The 17,894-nt window shown below is 34.9% G+C and overlaps 3 protein-coding genes across 4 annotated transcripts; 1 reads left to right on the top strand and 2 right to left on the bottom strand.

Annotated features, from left to right (window-relative positions):
- Window positions 1-918: 918 nt before the first annotated feature.
- Window positions 919-5,289, bottom strand: LOC141898708 (uncharacterized). Its single transcript, XM_074784760.1, has 6 exons — window positions 5,207-5,289; window positions 3,701-4,031; window positions 3,330-3,604; window positions 3,145-3,259; window positions 2,855-3,056; window positions 919-2,765 (listed from the first exon to the last, which is right to left on the bottom strand). Exons 2-6 carry the CDS (start codon window positions 4,005-4,007, stop codon window positions 2,003-2,005), a joined length of 1,662 nt encoding a protein of 553 aa, XP_074640861.1. The 5' UTR covers window positions 4,008-4,031; window positions 5,207-5,289; the 3' UTR covers window positions 919-2,002.
- A 279-nt stretch (window positions 5,290-5,568) lies between these two features.
- LOC141900146 (lethal(3)malignant brain tumor-like protein 4) lies at window positions 5,569-15,415 on the top strand. 2 transcript variants are annotated; one of them, XM_074786914.1, is made up of 19 exons: window positions 5,569-5,608; window positions 8,300-8,543; window positions 8,664-8,711; window positions 8,796-8,915; window positions 9,015-9,640; window positions 9,737-9,896; window positions 10,285-10,408; window positions 10,486-10,619; window positions 10,698-10,783; window positions 10,872-11,112; window positions 11,696-11,790; window positions 12,154-12,468; window positions 12,553-12,778; window positions 12,856-12,958; window positions 13,045-13,161; window positions 13,431-13,607; window positions 13,690-13,745; window positions 13,828-14,063; window positions 14,152-15,415. In XM_074786914.1, the coding sequence occupies exons 2-19, from the start codon at window positions 8,318-8,320 to the stop codon at window positions 14,278-14,280; spliced, it is 3,219 nt and encodes a 1,072-aa protein (XP_074643015.1). In that variant the 5' UTR covers window positions 5,569-5,608; window positions 8,300-8,317; the 3' UTR covers window positions 14,281-15,415. The 2 variants fall into 2 exon arrangements, with proteins under 2 accessions (XP_074643015.1, XP_074643014.1); XM_074786913.1 differs by having other exon boundaries at window positions 8,640-8,711.
- Window positions 15,416-15,793: 378 nt separating this feature from the next.
- LOC141899461 (protein orai-2-like) lies at window positions 15,794-17,725 on the bottom strand. Its single transcript, XM_074785805.1, has 2 exons — window positions 17,267-17,725; window positions 15,794-17,179 (listed from the first exon to the last, which is right to left on the bottom strand). The coding sequence occupies exons 1-2, from the start codon at window positions 17,387-17,389 to the stop codon at window positions 16,697-16,699; spliced, it is 606 nt and encodes a 201-aa protein (XP_074641906.1). The 5' UTR covers window positions 17,390-17,725; the 3' UTR covers window positions 15,794-16,696.
- Window positions 17,726-17,894: the final 169 nt, after the last annotated feature.

The following is a 17,894-nucleotide window of genomic DNA, read 5'->3' as shown; positions in this document are numbered from 1 at the left end:
AATTGGATGACTATTACTGAGAAATAAGTATGTTTTTACTTAGAATTACCGGTATACACTCAAGACTTAGATAAAAGCAGAAAATATTTCAATTTTTGCCATAACATGGATCTAATCAACCATTATTGACAGAATTTTTAAGAAACTAGTAGGCCCAAATCTATTGAAATATCTTCTGTACTTTAAGTCTCAGGGGTAGCCACCTAATAAAATAGGCTAGTCCTAGTTTTTAAGAAGTTGTTGATCTCAGAGACTGTGTGTCTAGTGGATAGTTGCTCAAAGGATTGATGCAATAATTCCATTGAACCATCAATATTTTGAGCAACTGATCGTAATACTGTTGTCTCTTTATGTGTTGCTTTTATCAAGTTCAAACTTATAAAGATTTTGAGATACTTTTTGTTTAGGTGTCCTGTGTGCGAGTTTGATTCTCATCTTAATGTTTCAATTAGTCATCCAGACTTTAGGAGGGACTTATCATGCATTTAGTGCATCTTGTTATGTTATTGCTCTGGTAACTGAGTGTACATTTTTACATTTTAAAGTTTAAGCATTGATAGATACAATGCAATGTAACATTTGTATTTGGTAGCATGTCTTATACAATAAATGTAACACCATTATCATGCTAGTCATATATTTGTGTCTTCAGTCTTATATCTCTTTTTAGAAGTGATCTAATTTCATGGATGAATTTAAAAATTCATTTTAGAGTCAAAACCTCATCATTGGCTCGTTCTCATCCTAATCAATAGAGGTTCATCGTATCCTTGCCATCTTCATGTTTTTTACTTTCCACGCATCAAATTAACTTTTTAAGACAGTCAGCTTCGATTGAATCCATGGCATCGGAAATGATCGATTACGAAAGACCATAAAAACAATTTTGTATCTAAAGCTTAAATTCTTTATTCGGGATTTTGAAAGAACTATGTATAAGTACAGTATTAGAACATTAGGGTCAAAATACTGTTGACAACAAATGAAAAACAATCCATCCATCAACGTTATATCTCCAATGTTCAAAATTGTATGGTTTATCGGTATAAATTATCCAGAAAATCTAAATGCAACCCTGATAACATTGAAGACATATGCACTTCCCTACTAACCACTGTACAGCCATACAGAAAATAACCAACAAACATTACGCACATCCGTTGGAATAAAAATATTATTTTCCTCCAAGAAAAAATCACCCAGCTCTGCTCTCAATAACTATCAACAAATTATTAGACGAAATAAAGATGATTAAATAACTTTAACAATATCATGATATAAATAGAAATAATCCTGTTCTATTAAATCAAACTTGAATAATATATAATATTTTCAAAGTACATTATGATGAATATGAATTTAGTTAAATGGTTATTTACAAACATATTTAGAACTTATTTACACTTCCCATTTTTCATTTCATATACATAACTACGGTATAGGGCGGAATTTAAAATGCCTGCAAAAGTTTTGAAAAGTACTAATAACCTAGATCGATACCCAGTCTAGTGAAACTGGCTTCAGCACTTCGCACATTACACAACTACTTAGGAACATATAGCTCATCAGATGGTCAGATTTTCATACATACATAATATATGATTTTTTGAAATGTGAGTCTGAATCACAGTACTTCACTGATTTTACATATCAAATATCTAACTACAAAATGCAATCCAGAAGTGAATTATATGAATTTGCCTTCACATTGGTGGGTATTGGTTAGCAAGTGAGAATGTCATCTCCGCAATTGTTTAGATTTGTTCAATGTATCTACATATTTATAATAAACAATTTCCACAGCTTTCCGATGTTATAATGCATGATTAAGTTAATACATGTATATATGAATGGTTATATAAGATCTTATTTGTTAGTTAGCTGGAAATACATGTAATTAGCCCATTCTAGTCGAAACATTGATTTACATTTCTTCGCAGCGGTGTTCGTTTTACAGAATAGCACAATTCAAATTATTTACAAATATCAGAACGAACACACCTCAATTTCTGTAATAACACAAGTACTGTTTCAATGCTTGTGGTATCGGTAGTAGATCAACTTTCTCTTTCATGTAAAATCTGAAAGATACCTCAGGTATGCTGGAGATTTCCTGATCACTGCAATCCATAGTTTCGCTGTCTTCTTCATCATCATCTTCATCGTCATCGTGACTAATACATCGGCGACGTTCTCCTCGTAATCGTAAACGCAGAAGTTCGCTGATATCACCGATCGGCAAACGCTGTGCTTCACTGTCTGTCTCTTCTTCAATCGGACTCATACTGGCAACAGCGCCCTCTACTGGATCGTGATCAGGAACACTCGTTGAAGGTGAAACTTCAGCTGAACTTGAATATGTTGATCGGTCAGAACAACTGTACATCGTACCGTGTCCCGATGTATCTGAAGTTTCAGCATTCGAATGGGTACTGTCCTTACCAGGACTCGTACTGTATTCATCATTGTGTTCTTTTACATTTAAATTGTCCGATTCTGGTTTTTCCACTTTGTGAGGTGGATTGCACGACCCTTGTCCATTTATAGCACTTTCTGAAGCGCTGCAGCAGCCATTGTACTTACTGAGATACAGGTCTTTAGAAGGGGTATCACTTGATTGTTTATCGTGCGATGGTTCAGGAGTATCATCATCTATATCAATGTCTATCTCATTAGTGTCGTGTTCAACTCCGCTTTCAGTATCATTATGTGTTTCTTCACTTCCAGTCTCTCCATTACCGACGATGTTAGTCTCGCTATCATCACTAGGGTGGAACAAGTATAACGAGATTCATTAGGAAGGTACACATTAATGCTCTTCACAACTCAAAATAAAAGACTATCAACAGCTTACCTATCACTATCGAAGTTTCCAAGAATCATCATACCCATATTCATCGGAACCATGTTTACTCGTTTATGTCGAAGTCTACGGCGTTTCGGTTTTTTACGTCGCTTTCTATCGTTCTGTGGATGTTCCACGCGAATATTACGACACAATATTCTTCGTATACATAGTCTGGAGATGTCCTGCAGTTTCATCGCATCATTATCAGCTACCAGTCGAAAGAAAAAGAAATTTGCGAATATAATCCCTAAATGCGTTTATTGTTGATGAAAAAAATGTTATCTTTCACAACTCACGTAGTTCAACTAATTCCGTCTTCGTTTTTAATGGAAGCACAAGCGAAGCAAATGAAACTGGTAATACAGTTTTAGTCTCCCAAGCTGCTTCTCTTGTTCTGGTGATTTGTAACAACTAAAAAAGAACACACAATTTGTACGAGGGACAGAGATTAAATACTATGAGTTTTCAGTCAGTAATTTACCTGATCATTAATGGGTATAACTAGAATTCCACCAATTTTGATGAGATTTTTCATATAATTCTCATGTTCAGGTGGACAAGCAGCACCGCAGTAAACGCGATCATACAAGTGATAATTTCCAGACAACAGCAAGCAATTTCCAATCACAAATTTCGGAGGGCAAAATTCGAACTCCTCAAATGAGTCGGAAGACTTTTTGAATTCTTCAACTCTCTCATTAGCATAATCGACAACATCAGCATGAAGCTCCACACCATGATTAACACCATACGGCCCTACACAATCAAAGATACAGAACTCAATTCCACAGTCAAATGATTCATGAGTACATAGGCCTAATAGGCAGGTATTGGCAGAGTTCTGATACATACCAATCAATAAGCCAGCCATTGTACTGAGATAACCAGTTCCACTGCCTAAATTCAGAAATGACAGACCAGGCTCAAGTTTCAATGATTCCATTACTTCAGAATAAATACAAGGTGCAGATAAATGCAGATTTCCATGTTTCCAGGCTAAGTCTTTATAAGCACTTTCCCGATGATCAGGTAGATAGTACATGGCCCGGTCCACTGCCCGGAATACTTTCTCCACATTAGGAGTTTTGATGTAATCGGCTTCCGCTAAATTATCAATTAATTCATCGTTGTTTTCCCCTTGACTGACTGCTCCTCCCATCTTAAAGATGAAAGAATTATGTACCTGGAAGAAAAAAAAAATCCCAATTAGAGAATATTAAATGATTTTCAGAAGTCAGATTTTCTCAAGTCAGACACAAAATTCTAAAATTTTGGGTGAATTCAAAACCTGGCCTGGCCATTTAAGGCTGCTATAGGGCCTATTTTAACCTTATAACCATACAAAATCTAACTTTTCTTGCATTTGTCTACATTGGCATGCTCAGAGACAAGTACTTTTGAATGTTAAAACTTTATAATTCTACGGCATCCAATGTTTAGTAGCGGAAAACACATGAACATATTTTCAAGTGAGATTTAGCAGAAGTTTGTTTTGGTTAATCAGAAGATGTCCCAGTGTAATTATACCGCCTCCCAGGCTGGGCGTTAATCAGATAATGACAGTAGCTGTATCTTCTGTACACTCTACACCTTATGCTTGTGCCGTAGTGCTTGTCTCAGGATGTGCCGATGTGGAGGAGTGTAGGAACCGTCAAGTGACGACGCCATCAGTCTGATTTCATAATGAATGATCGAGCTACTCGGACTCGAGAAGAGCTAGGTTTATAATGAGATTAAGGCCAAATTGAGGAGGCCAGGCCAAACAAATCAAAGGGCCAGGCCATGTTTTGAACTCATCTCTAACCTCTAGAACCTCTAGAATTAGGCTTTGTCTGATTAATTAGAAATAAATATCTTTAAGATACTTTAAGATTAAAAAGATTTAATTTGGGGGCAATTGTCCTGATACCAAATTTTCTATACTTATTAGGCCTACCCATTTTAATGTCAGGATCACGCCTATTTAGTTAACTTATCGTTGGTGGTAAGCCTTTTGTAATCGGATGTTTGAAAATAGCCGATCGTTAAACTAAACCACAGTCAGGTTACTGACTAGATCACGCTCATCACCGACTGCAACAAGTTTGACGTAACAATTGTCACTGACAAGCCAACCTATGTATGTAGGCCAGCTCTGGAATGGAAAATCGTTGTGTCAGGGTAGCAGCACTCAAGTAGGGACTGGCAGTGGACTGGCAGGTGGTACTTCTTGATACTGATTTTAGTCCCCACCACAAAAAAATCATAATGATCCAAGAGGGAAAAACAATCGTGCAACATATCACCTGTAAATTAGAGTTAAGCTAAAAACCGAGACGTTAAAAGACTTAATGACACAAAAAATCAACTGAGTTATACCTTTAAGAAGGGATGATATCAGTGCAGTGAATTTTGACAATTTCAGCATCAAAACAAAAACATGACTTGAGGAAGTGTGACGTAATCAGCGCGCAGAACTATGGGAAATTTCCATCCATATCATCAGTTTTGAATACAAAACAAAATTATACAAAACAATCGTTTCATTCCAGTTAGAAACATTTTATTTTAATTCCCAGCTATTTCAGGTCATAATTAACCAGTCAAATTTATAGCTATCGCATAAATTCCTAATTCCAGGGCAGATATGACATTTACATAAATTTCATTTAACCAACAGAAGGAGGAAAGAGTAATTGCCCGCTTAATTGTGCCGTTCTCCTCCCTCTACTGTTATATGCAAATTAACCAGACCGTAATGGCGCAGGTGCTCTAAACTGGGTAAGAATTCGTTAATAAAATTATTATTTCACAATTATGAACCTAGTGTATCGCATAGCGATTCATTTACATTTTAGATATAAATTTGTTCTTCACTTTTAGTGTAATTTTTAGTCAATTAACTGCCTCTGTGTTGAGAAATATGGTATCATTTGAAGCGCTTTCCGCGACCCGAGTGTTGTTTTAGTTTTTTAGCCGTTTCCCGTTTCGCTTCAAAAGAAAGCAAAACTACCGTTGGAATACATTTTTATCATACAGTGCGTATCGCAAATACGACGTTGAATATTTTTATCATGATTGAGTTTGTGGTGAGGGGTACTTGTTCTTTATGATGTGTGTTGAAATTAACTGTTTTAATAGACGCAAAACAAACCCAAAGGCAAATCGTTGGTTTCGATAGTGAGGCTATTGGAGGGGAGTAACGGGATTTTTGTTAGAATACTCGCGATGTTTTGCTAGTTACATCACCAAAAGGAGCGTTATTTTTCTGTCCATTTTTGCTACAAAAAAAAATGACCTTGAGAGCTGAATGAACGGGTAAAAATCATCGTACTGTGAATGATATTTTGAACGCAACTTTTGTAGGATATTGTTCCCATCAGTACCCTCTAAAATAAAATATCTATCCTTTGATGTCTCGCTTTTTGCCTTATTACATTACAAAATACGGAAATTCCAATGTCCCTTCTATTATTTTGATTTCCATTGAAATTTACACCAGGCAGATCCTAATTCCCTAAGAAACATAAATTATTTATTGTATAAATTTTCTCAAAGAATTTTAAGTTCTTTTGATTTTAACAGCTTTAAACCTGCATCATACGCACAGGAAAACCATTATAAGATTTTGCCAGTATCCTTTACTAGATTCCTGGGCTTGAAGATTTTATCGATAAGACTTGAGGCCTATAAAATCTAATTCTGCAATTTTTCTCACATGAAAATTAAGAAATTTTTGTGGAAATAATATTTATCAAGTTTCTATCAGAAAGTATGTATTTATTCTGTTCTGCTACTGGTGACGTGTGTAAATCAATTAAACCTACTGGCAGTGGTTGCTATGCAACACATCTGAACTTGGATAGAAAATTGTCGATATGCTAGCTGCTGCTGGAAACTTAAAGAGAGAATCTACTGTACTGATGAGAAACCAACAATTTATTTCATTCTTCAAAATATTCAATTGATTTTTTTCCCATTTGATAAAAGCATTGACATTTTAGGCCCAATCAATTTTGAATAAAATTGATCTATTAATCCAACATTTCAGCCCTGAAAATTTGAAACCGTCTTTTATCGAAGAAATAAGTTGTATTTTCGTGTTTTATTTGATTTTTTTCTGCGTGAAATAAGTTACTGTACTTAAATTGAATATTGAGTTAAATCTTGTTGGTAGTGAAAAATGTCCTTAGAAGAAAAACCTGAACATAATATTGCCTGATGGCAAAATGAGTTCAAGATTAAAATTATTAGTTTAAACTTTTCTATACGATGTAGTGTCCGGTATATGAAAAAAAAACAAAATTGAGTGAATGATAACTATAAATGTTTTTTGCTGGCATATCGGAAAGATTTCTTCTTTCCGTTTTCAGAGATTTATTCGAAATAATGAAGATGAAAAGAAGAAATCTTAAAGATCTATCTAATATACGATTTCTTCTTTCCATCTAAGAATTTTGAGCACCTATGATATACCGGTATGAGTTCAAGATTCCTGAAATGTTTCTTCAAAAGAATTTTATTCATATGAAATGAAGATCTTGTTAGGCCTGGATTGCCACTGTCGTCAGATAATAATCATATTGTGCACGATGCATTCTCTTTTTGTGTGTTATATCTATGAGTAATACTGGATAAATTATTGATATTCTATACACTACTTGACACCTGTATAAATTCATTATAGAATATTATTTTTTATGTATCATAGAAAATCAACTCTAATTGATTTTTCTAATGATGACCTTTTACATTGCGCATCAACTCAGGTTAAAGTATTTTGTTGAATTATCTATTTTTTTTGCAAAATTTGGGGGCTGATCTAGGATTTAAAAGGGGGAGGGTGGTACTGTTGGTATACCCTGAACGTTTAAGGCACAATTTGATCATCTCCCTTAAGAAATGTAACATTGAAAATAAATGATATGAAGGAAATCTTAGCACCCAACCCTCCCCTGGATCCGCGTCTCATATCAATGCGGATTAATGAAGTGAATTCCGCCTCCGAATCAAAGTTGCTATTTATTTTTATGCAGTTTATATTAAACAATTTTATGTGAGACTGAAGTAGTAGATTCTTTATTAACAGCTGTTTTGGATGAATACGCAATGACTATATTTTGAATATGTTTCCTATGAAATCAATTATTCATGGCAAAATTGCCACAAAGAAGCTAATTGAATTTATCATAGAAATATAAACTGAGTTTGCATTTCTATGAATTCATTTTCAACAGCCTGCATACATACATATACGTATTGTATTATCTTTGTACTCGAGAAATGCATCACAATATAACTGCTTTAGTTGGAGATATCTGGATTTATCACTAAACTCTATCATATTGCGCTCTGAAAGTCTCTTTGTTTTAGTATTTGATTTGAATTTCTGTAAGAAAATTAATAGTTATGGCTACTGCATACCCCTAAGTGATTAGATATGAGCACTATCTTTCGTATTTAATTTTTCAGGTCAAATAAAGTGATAAGATGAGTTCTACAAATCAGACACCAGCTGTCAGTATACCATTAACTGTTCCTCAAATGGTGATCAGCCAGTCGACACCTCCGTTGATTGTCAGTTCACTGCAACCTCTAGCTAAACGACCTCGCTTGGATGAACAACCTCCTCCGCCTCAACAAACGTTATTGTGCAGGCCTAACTCATCGCCTGCACCAAACTTTCCTGGTGGAATCAATCTCACTATTGCAAACGGTACTAAAAGATCATTCAAACAAAGTTCTAAAACTACAAAAAGTTGTTTGAATTGAAAAAAAAAATATCAAGAAAACGTAACGATCAATTTTTCAGGTGCCATCAATATCAAACCATCAGCCTCTGTTCAGACTACAGCTCCAGTTATAAATCAAGCATTAGTTAAAGGTAGTAAGGAAAACTCATTATCAAAAATTTGTTGAAGTTTCCTGAACATGATTTGTTGTATGTACATACCGTATGTAATTGCAGGTACTGCTACTGTAGGAACTCTAGGAGGCAGCTCTCTTACCATTCATCATGGTCCGCTTATTTCACCTTCGACTAACATCATCAAAGTTCCAAATCCCAACCCACAACTCAACATAAAAGGTAATTATGCTAATCTTATTTTGTTATCTTTATATGTATGTACATATCTGTGTGATTTAAGTGTCAGATATCGGAATTTTGGACTCTCTTCTTTTCTAGGAGTACTTAATCCGGGTATGATGGGTCAGTTGAATATCCACATGCCAGGAATTAACAATGTACCACGATTGGACACTCCAGTATCTACACAACAGTCTTCACTGAATCGAACAGATACTACAGTTACTACAGTTACTCCAGATATCCCTGTCTCATTACTTCATTCAACTGCCAAAACGATCCTATTACCAACAGTTACCGCATTGCCTGCTGTAAATGATGAAACTTTAACTCAGCCATCTGTATCTAAAGACCATGAAGTTAATGTATCAAAAGAAAAAACAGAAAATGCAGGACTTGTCACTAATTCACAGACGTCTAATGTTTCAAGAAAATCACCTCAGACTGTAACAATCGGCATAAACAGTTCGCCAGATTTGGTGATCACATCATTAAGTGAGTTATCAAATGATGTCGGGAAAAGTGGATTGACTACTCCGCAACAAAACGATGATCCGAATACGGTTGATAAAGAAAAAGGTAACACTGCTGTTGGAAATAGTGAAGTGAAAAAAGATGAAGAGGATGGCAGAAATTTAGCTGACGAGGAAGATGATGATTTTGATATGGCTGAAGTTATGACCTGGGAGAATGGTATCGGTAGTCTCCCTGGAAGTGATCTCAAGGTGTGTTTAACATTTCATCAGTTTTACAAGTACAGAAGAATCGTTGAGTCAAAAGCCGTTTACAAGATTCAAATGTTATTCATTGCTTTAATTCAGTTTAAGATTAATGAGTTTGGAATCGTTGAAATGATTACTGAGGATATTGATATCGATGACAATTCAACAGAAAATAAAGCAGAAACAAAGAATGTCAGTGAACAATTAACAGATATTAAAGAAGAACCATCTGTACGAAGTAGGACTCCTACAATGAAAGGTTAGTTTTTGTTAGGATAGTTTATGAATTCCTCTCTAAGAATTTACTATGATTAAAGTAGATGTCTATTGTTTAGAAAGCGGCCTCTTACCTGAAAATCAGGGAAAAGTGGGGATTTTCTTATCTTTAAAAGAGTCGGGAAATAGTCGGAGAATTTTTTAGCAAAAAAGCTAGACATCAGGGATAAGTGAGGAAATTTGATGAGATTGTTGGATCACATGTAAAATCTCACTGTTTCCATCTATGTCTTACGTATTTGACTGTGTTAATTGATTGTATTTTTAGCAGATCGAGTCAGGGAAAAACAACGTGCATTTCAGGGAATAATCAGGGATAAAGAAAGTCAAATAAAAGTGGTCACCCTGATTATTGTAAATATATTTTGTAGCTAAAAAAGCGGAAGAAATACTTCGATGTGATAATTGTGGAGTATATGGAATGTTTGCTGAGTTTTATCATAACGATGAAGGCAATTTTTGTGAGGAATCATGCGCTACTATGTTCGAGAATAAGTGAGTGCACTTGATGATGTCATTTTGCTTATCGTTTTGAGACATTATATAAGAAAGTTGATCGTTTTTTTGTCCAGACAATTCTTGCAACGTAAATTGAAAGAAGATAAAGAACGAGAAAAGAAAGGAGGAATGACCGTAAAAGTTCTTCCAAAGAAGAAACGCAAAGGAGAAGACTTGAAAAAATCGAGTGAGACACCGGATAAACCAGGTGTGTTTTCATTTAAACCTTCAAATCATCACTTCGAAATTATCTTTGCAAATCATTTTATCGTTGTTGATGTTTTAGTTGGGAAGAAAAGTCGATCATTCAGTTGGGATTCGTATTTACAAGAAGAAAGAGCTGTTGGAATTAATCCTAAATTATGTCGACAGGTACGTACGTTGTGTATTAATACTATCGAAGTGATTGATACAATGAATTGAATTCAGATTAATACGGTTTAGTTAACGTGAATTTCAGGGCCAAGCGATTCCAATTACTAAAAATTGTTTTAAAGTTGGAATGCGGTTGGAAGGAATAGATCCACGTCATCCGTCGTTATACTGCGTGCTAACTGTTGCTGAAGTGAAAGGTTATAGAATACGTCTTCATTTTGATGGTTATTCAGAATGTTATGATTTCTGGGTGAATGCCGATTCGTTCAACATCTTTCCCGTCGGCTGGTGCGAAAAAAACAACAAAACTGTGCAACCACCAAAGGGTAAATTTCTTTAAAAAAACCATTTTACGTGGTAAATTTTCCTGTTGTTTATGCGCTAGATTTAATGGAAAATCAATGCATTTTGAGCTGTTGAAAGTCTTTTCGTTTTCTGATTTGAAATAATGTACTTGTATGATGTTTTTGTTTCTTCGTATTTATCGTATATGTAAATTTTTATTTTCAATTTTCTTGAAGGATTTGGTAAGCAAAAACCTCTATTCATTCATTAGAACATACACGTACATACATATATTACTGTGGTTGTTTGAGAGTTGCTTTGGTTCTTTTTTCAGTATTCTATCTCTATATATTAAATACTGTTTTATCTGCTGAAATAAGAGATTACATTGTATATATCATATGAATGTACGGTATAGATATGCATATATCTATATATGCTGGTATATATTATGTTGTGTACATGAAATGAATCTGTGGACTTGGGGAATATGTTTCAATCATTGTCAATGAATGAGGTTTTTTTAATTTACGTGTAATTAATTCTATGAATTGCTACCTGGTAAAATCTGATTGCTGCATTATTTGACTTTCATTGTTCACTAAACATTGGTTTTCATTTCAGGATTTACGACTGAGTCATTCTCCTGGAGTGAATATCTAAAACTTTCAAAAGCAATTGCTGCACCACGAAATCTGTTCCTGAACAAGACTGCTGCTGTAAGCAGAGATAAATCACTTTCAGTGTTTAATTACTGGGTTCTTATTAACCAGGGAAATTCATGAAAACTGGATAAATTTTTCTCTAAACGGAAAGTCAGGGAATTGTTGAAAATGATGGAAAATTCTGGGGAATTTTGGTGATTTGTTGTTCTTGCTGGTGACATATCACACAAGTAACCTCTTGAGAAGAAACAGTCCCTACTGAGGATATACATATAACATATAATTTGATCGAGGAATCAGGGAATTTTCGGTGAAGGGTCATGGAAAATTTCCTAATCTGTAAGAACCCTGTAACTAACTGATTTTACTCAAGAATTGCTAAGCTATGCACCTAAGATGATGCATTTCTTGTTACAGTCTGTTACCCCTCATGGATTCCGAGTTGGTATGAAATTAGAGGCAATTGATAAAACGAATCCGGTGCTTATTTGTGTAGCGACAGTGGCAGACGTACTTGCTGACCGGTTATTGATTCATTTTGATGGCTGGGAAGATACGTACGATTACTGGGCTGATCCGACGTCGCCATTTATCAAACCGATCGGTTGGTGCCTAGAGACAGGACGAGCTTTATCGCCTCCGAATGACTGGAAAGATATTCAAACGTTTACATGGGAAGAATATCTCACTAAAACACGATCACAGCCTGTACCGGCTCGAGCGTTTAAATCTGTACGTGAATGTTGCTTTTTCGATGCGAATCATAGATACTACTGTTAACTACTATGTAATAATGTACGTTTTTGTCTCATCAAGCGGCCGCCTCATCAGTTCGAATGCGGTTCAAAATTAGAAGTAGTCGATCGTCGGAATCCGATTCTAATACGAGTTGCGACTATTGTCGATGTGGAAGATTACAGATTGAAAGTTCACTTCGATGGCTGGGGTGATGAATATGATTTCTGGACTGATGATGATTGTCCGGATATTCATCCTCCCGGCTGGGCCTCAAAAACTGGTCACCCTCTGGAGCCTCCAATATGTAAGTATAGATTTGTGTATATGTCTATTGTTTCTATCAGTGGATTTCATCTTTATTTTCCTGGAATCATTTTTCAGCACCACAAGAATTAGCCTCATCACCTAGTCAGACAGGCTGCCCTACTCCGGGCTGTAAGGGGCTTGGTCATATCAAAGGGGCAAGATACGTTGGTCATCATAGGTATTGATAGTTTTGTTGTGATTAAGTTTGAGTGCATTACATGTAAACCATTTCAATTTTTATTCAGTGCTTTTCACTGATTTCAGCTCATTCGGATGTCCGTATTCTCCTTTGAATTTGGCTCGGGAATATTCTCTTCTTGATCGACTCGGAGCGACAAAAATTGAGGAAGGAAAAGGACATAAAGAATCACCAGAAATCAAGTAAGTTGATTACATGATTACAACAGTGGCAACCTTTAGCTTACTGACATATAATCATGAAATGGCTTATGGCATTGTATAAAGGATTATAAGGGATTATAATATTTATCTCAATTAGTTGTGAACATGACCCTGGTGGTTGGTAATCTGATAGTACAAGTTAGGACATGTTAAAGTTGTAATATATTCTTTAACTATCAGTGAACTTGGCTGACTAATGTCATATTAGTTGCATCGAAAGTGTAAAAAGTGATAATGCCACGTTTCAGGAAATGTCCAACTGAAGGCTGCGATGGTTCCGGTCATGTGACTGGAAAATTTACGACGCATCACAAACTTTCTGGTTGTCCGTTGGCGGAGAAAAATCAGAAAATGATCAAACAGCAAACGGCTATTTTGAATGGCGAACAACTGCCCAGAAGACCGGGTCGACCTAGTAAGAAAAAGTGAGTTTAGTTTCAATAGTCAAGAGCTCACTCATTTGATTTCAGCGTATAATAGTTATTATAATGATTATTTTTATTACAGACATAAATTTGCTCAAATGAAACATAAAGTTGAAATCAAAGAAGAAAACGGAGACAGTAAGTTATTTATTTCTCAAACTGCATCATTTTTCGAATTGTGAAAATGTTCTAGAGATTAATGATGGTTTTTATTTCGCAGCTGATGTTGATAATAACAGTTTATACAACGGAATTCATCAGTCAATATTCATGTCAGCGATGATTCCAAATCCGACGAAAGATTTGCCTTTGTGTTGGGAGCAACACTCAAAAATTCTTCCTGGAGTCGAAAATATTCATGCATCAGAGGTTTCTCGGTGGGATACTGAAAATGTAGCCGACTTTGTGCGATCTCTTCCCGGATGTAGCGAACAAGGACAAGTGTTCCAAGAAGAGGTATGTATTTTGAAAAATTTGGTTTTTCTCATGTTCTTATCTAAGTTATTTTACTTGTATATAAATATTGGTTATGTTTTATTTTTAGCAAATAGATGGAGAAGCGTTCCTCTTATTGAATCAAACAGACATTGTTAAAATCATGAACATCAAACTTGGACCTGCTTTGAAAATATACAACAGTATATTGATGTTTAAGAGAAAACCACCTTCTTGAAGATGGCTGAATGTAGTTTGTGTTTGTGAATCGATTCGTTGAATTCTTTGTCCTGTATAGAACTTATTTCTTGGTGCTTGTGTGTGTGTAAATAAGTAATTTAAGTTACGTTTAAAACCGCCAAAATATGTGACAAATATTTGAAATTGTGGGTGTTACTTGAGATAATTCATGGCATTTAAAAATGTTTATCTCAGTTATAAACATCTATTGGTATTTTCAGATGTATATAATGGTTGCTAAATGTAAGATTTGGGATGGTTCGAATATAAATGTATCACTAGTGTATGATGATATTGTCTAATGTGATTTGGCTTTCCACATAATAGCTTATACATTATCTATATATTGAATGAAAGTAAATCTAGGATTGATTGCTCAATTACTCACAGAGAATGTGTTGTGCTGGACTCTTCTGTGTGTTAAGTGTAAATAGAATGATTTCTGATAACCACTTTTAACAGTTAGAAATTGCTTGGGATGTCTGGACAAAGAACCAGAAACTGTCTATTGACTAAAGGGTTAGGTGTACAGCTTCAAATATCTTGCGCATGGAATGTTGTATCTATCTCCTATATGCATTTCTTTTTTAAATGAATACATAATGGTAATCGGTGTTTCCCATCCTGCATTATTCATTTATATTGATATAAACCAATTCTTTAAACTGGAAATTTTAGATCAGTTTTATAAAAAACGATGATGTTCCTGTTTTAGTCATAATTGTTCTAGATTATTTGTATTCTATTTCTGTAAAAGCCAGATGAACAAGGTTGTAACTTGTGTGAAGGTGCCTTATAGAAGAAATAATTAAAATTCCAAAATGACCAGATTTTACTCCTAGGTCAGGAGTTCACCGAGTTGATGAATTTAAATGTCCTCTTTAGTGCATCAGGATAACATAATAAACTGCATGTCCTAGTTTCATTATGCAAAGAACTAACTGTAGAAGGAAGTTGAACAGCACTCTCAAATAATACCGGTATCTTTACTGCAAATACTGTATCATATTATTTAATGTACCTTATTTTGTACGGGCTTTCGGTAATATAATGATAATCTATGATTTGTGCCATGGGAACATTTTTTAATGTTTGTACAGAAAAACTAAAAACATGTGATGAATGAAAAATATAGAAATAGATGATAAGAGTTTTGTTTGTCTACTTTATCCTGGGAGCAAATTATTCATCAATTTCTTTTATACAGATTTCTGAATGTTTCAAAACAACAGGTACCGGTATTTGGAAGATGCAGACTTATTTGAATAGTTCCATTGAAGAGATTTTATATACAATGTATTCTAAATTTAACAAAAACGTTATTTAAAAGGAAGGTTATTTGTCTTACGGGGCAAAACCGATGCTGCATCATCGATGGCACATAACATAAAAAAGTCAAGTGGATTTTATGCAGATAGTTGAAACAACTGCGCATACTTCAGACACAGAAAATCAGGCAGAATTGTTCATTTCTATACATTTATTTGAATATAGCGATTTCTTTAATAATGTACAACTGAGTTCATTAACACAGGAATGGTGCGGTATATACAAATAGAAATGGTGCCTTATGGAAGATAAGAAGTTAAACCTTGATAGGAGTGACTCATTTAAATAACATTGTATTCATATATAATTAAATATCATTTCTGAGTGAAGGAATTTATAGATTTTTAGCATAGCATTTAAAATATATCTTTCCTATGAAATATCCCTAGAGTGGATCGAGCATCTCTCCCCTATTTCAAAGAATATAAAACAGAGATTCAACAAAGATGAAATATTAATAGATGTTGAAGAAAATACATAACTTTGTCTAATGACTAAGAAAATATTTTACATAAGACATGCAAATATGTAAATAAACAATGAACACATTTTATACCAGTAGAAATTGACAGCCTACATACCAGATAGTTTAGCATTTCATCTAAAATATGTACATGCGGTAACCAAACAATTGAATACTACATGGCACCACAATACGATCTGGAAGACTGTAATTTACTTTCATATCTATAAAATCACAACAAGTACCGTTCGAGATAGATAATTATTCATACATAGAAAGAAGCACATTGAAGTAAGAGGTCAGGCGGCTGAAGGGATAGAAATTCATAAGACTGAGGAACATTCAAAATAACTAGAAGCCATTCATATTTGAAATTACTAGAGATATAACACTGCAGATAGTATCATAGACTAGGATGTCTACCATTAAACAATAATCCAAACCTATAAAAAAAGATGGATTAAGGAACTCCATCTAGTGGCACGTTACAACAACCTCTGATTAAGTTCATTTTCAATAATTTTATATACTGGGTAACATTTCTGGTTCCCTGAAGTTAGTTGTAATAAGGTTCCACTATATAAAAAGAAACTATAGAGTTTGGTTTTATAAATACATCTATCTACACAACGTGCACATCATTCTGATGATCTAAAGAATCTGCTAATTTGTCTAATTCCTTGAGACCTTGAGTCGATCGTTCATACTTATGAGCGATTAATGTCCGATAAAAATGCACCGAGAATATGATAAATATGATGACAATCGGAGTTATGATCACAGTGGCTGCGATTGCCGAATCCCAATTTCGAACGACGAATTTCACCCAGCAAAGAATTATCAGTTCGATAAGAAACAATAAAATTCCGAGACCCGTAGAAAATATCCAAGCCATCTCGATATAGACGTGCATACGCTCATGTGGAGATTCTTTGACAGCGGTCGCATTGTGAATGTTACTGACAGCTTCGATGTGAGGCAATATACACGTACTTATCATCAACGCGAGCATATGAATAGCAACAAGTAAACTCGCACAGACTGAGAATGTAATCAGTAACGGCTTCGGTACATCCTCGTTAATCTGTAGTTCAACCATTGAAATCTGCAAACAAACCATTTCAACTTTTAATCAGAACATTGCAAGACATTTTGAAGTATAATAGGATTATAATTAGGTGAAATAACTTACCATGGCAAATCCGGAGAGTAAAGCCGATGTCCGGCTAGAAGCTTTCAGTTTGGCTTTACTCAGCGCTAATTTACGCCATGACAGAGCTAGGACAGAATTAGCATGTTGACCGTACGCATTCATTATTGTCGTGGTGAGTTACTAAAGTCTGACTTAAAAGTTACACACAGACACAGCTAGAAGTAAAGACTGTGACTGTTGTGTGAGTGTGTCTACTGCTGTGACTCGTCAATCGTGAGTGAGTGAGTGAGTGGAAGAGAGTAGGTAGAAAAAGAAATTCTAGGTTTTTCTTTTGTTTTGTCTTTTTCTCAAATCTCTATAATATCCTTTATCATGATTGATATCTCATTAATGAAAATTATGATGTAATCTGCGTCTCACCCGTGACTAGTTCACGGCACCGGCACACAGGTAAATGCAGCAAACCGATTTCAATAAATCCAGTTTATGACATTTGCAATCATTTCCGGGTTAGTTACGATTAATGCCGCATTCAGATGATGGCAGCACTCTACGGCGTTTGATTTCCGCTGACCAACGCGGATTCATCAGCGGTAAGCGATGTAGATTTTTTAGATTTATATATTAATCTTATTTACACTCATTTATTTATTACCCATTTCAGGTA

This window comes from Tubulanus polymorphus, chromosome 2 (assembly GCF_964204645.1).
Source record: "Tubulanus polymorphus chromosome 2, tnTubPoly1.2, whole genome shotgun sequence".
In the NCBI taxonomy this organism is placed as follows: domain Eukaryota; kingdom Metazoa; phylum Nemertea; class Palaeonemertea; order Tubulaniformes; family Tubulanidae; genus Tubulanus; species Tubulanus polymorphus.
This window is presented reverse-complemented; position numbering and strand designations above follow the sequence as displayed.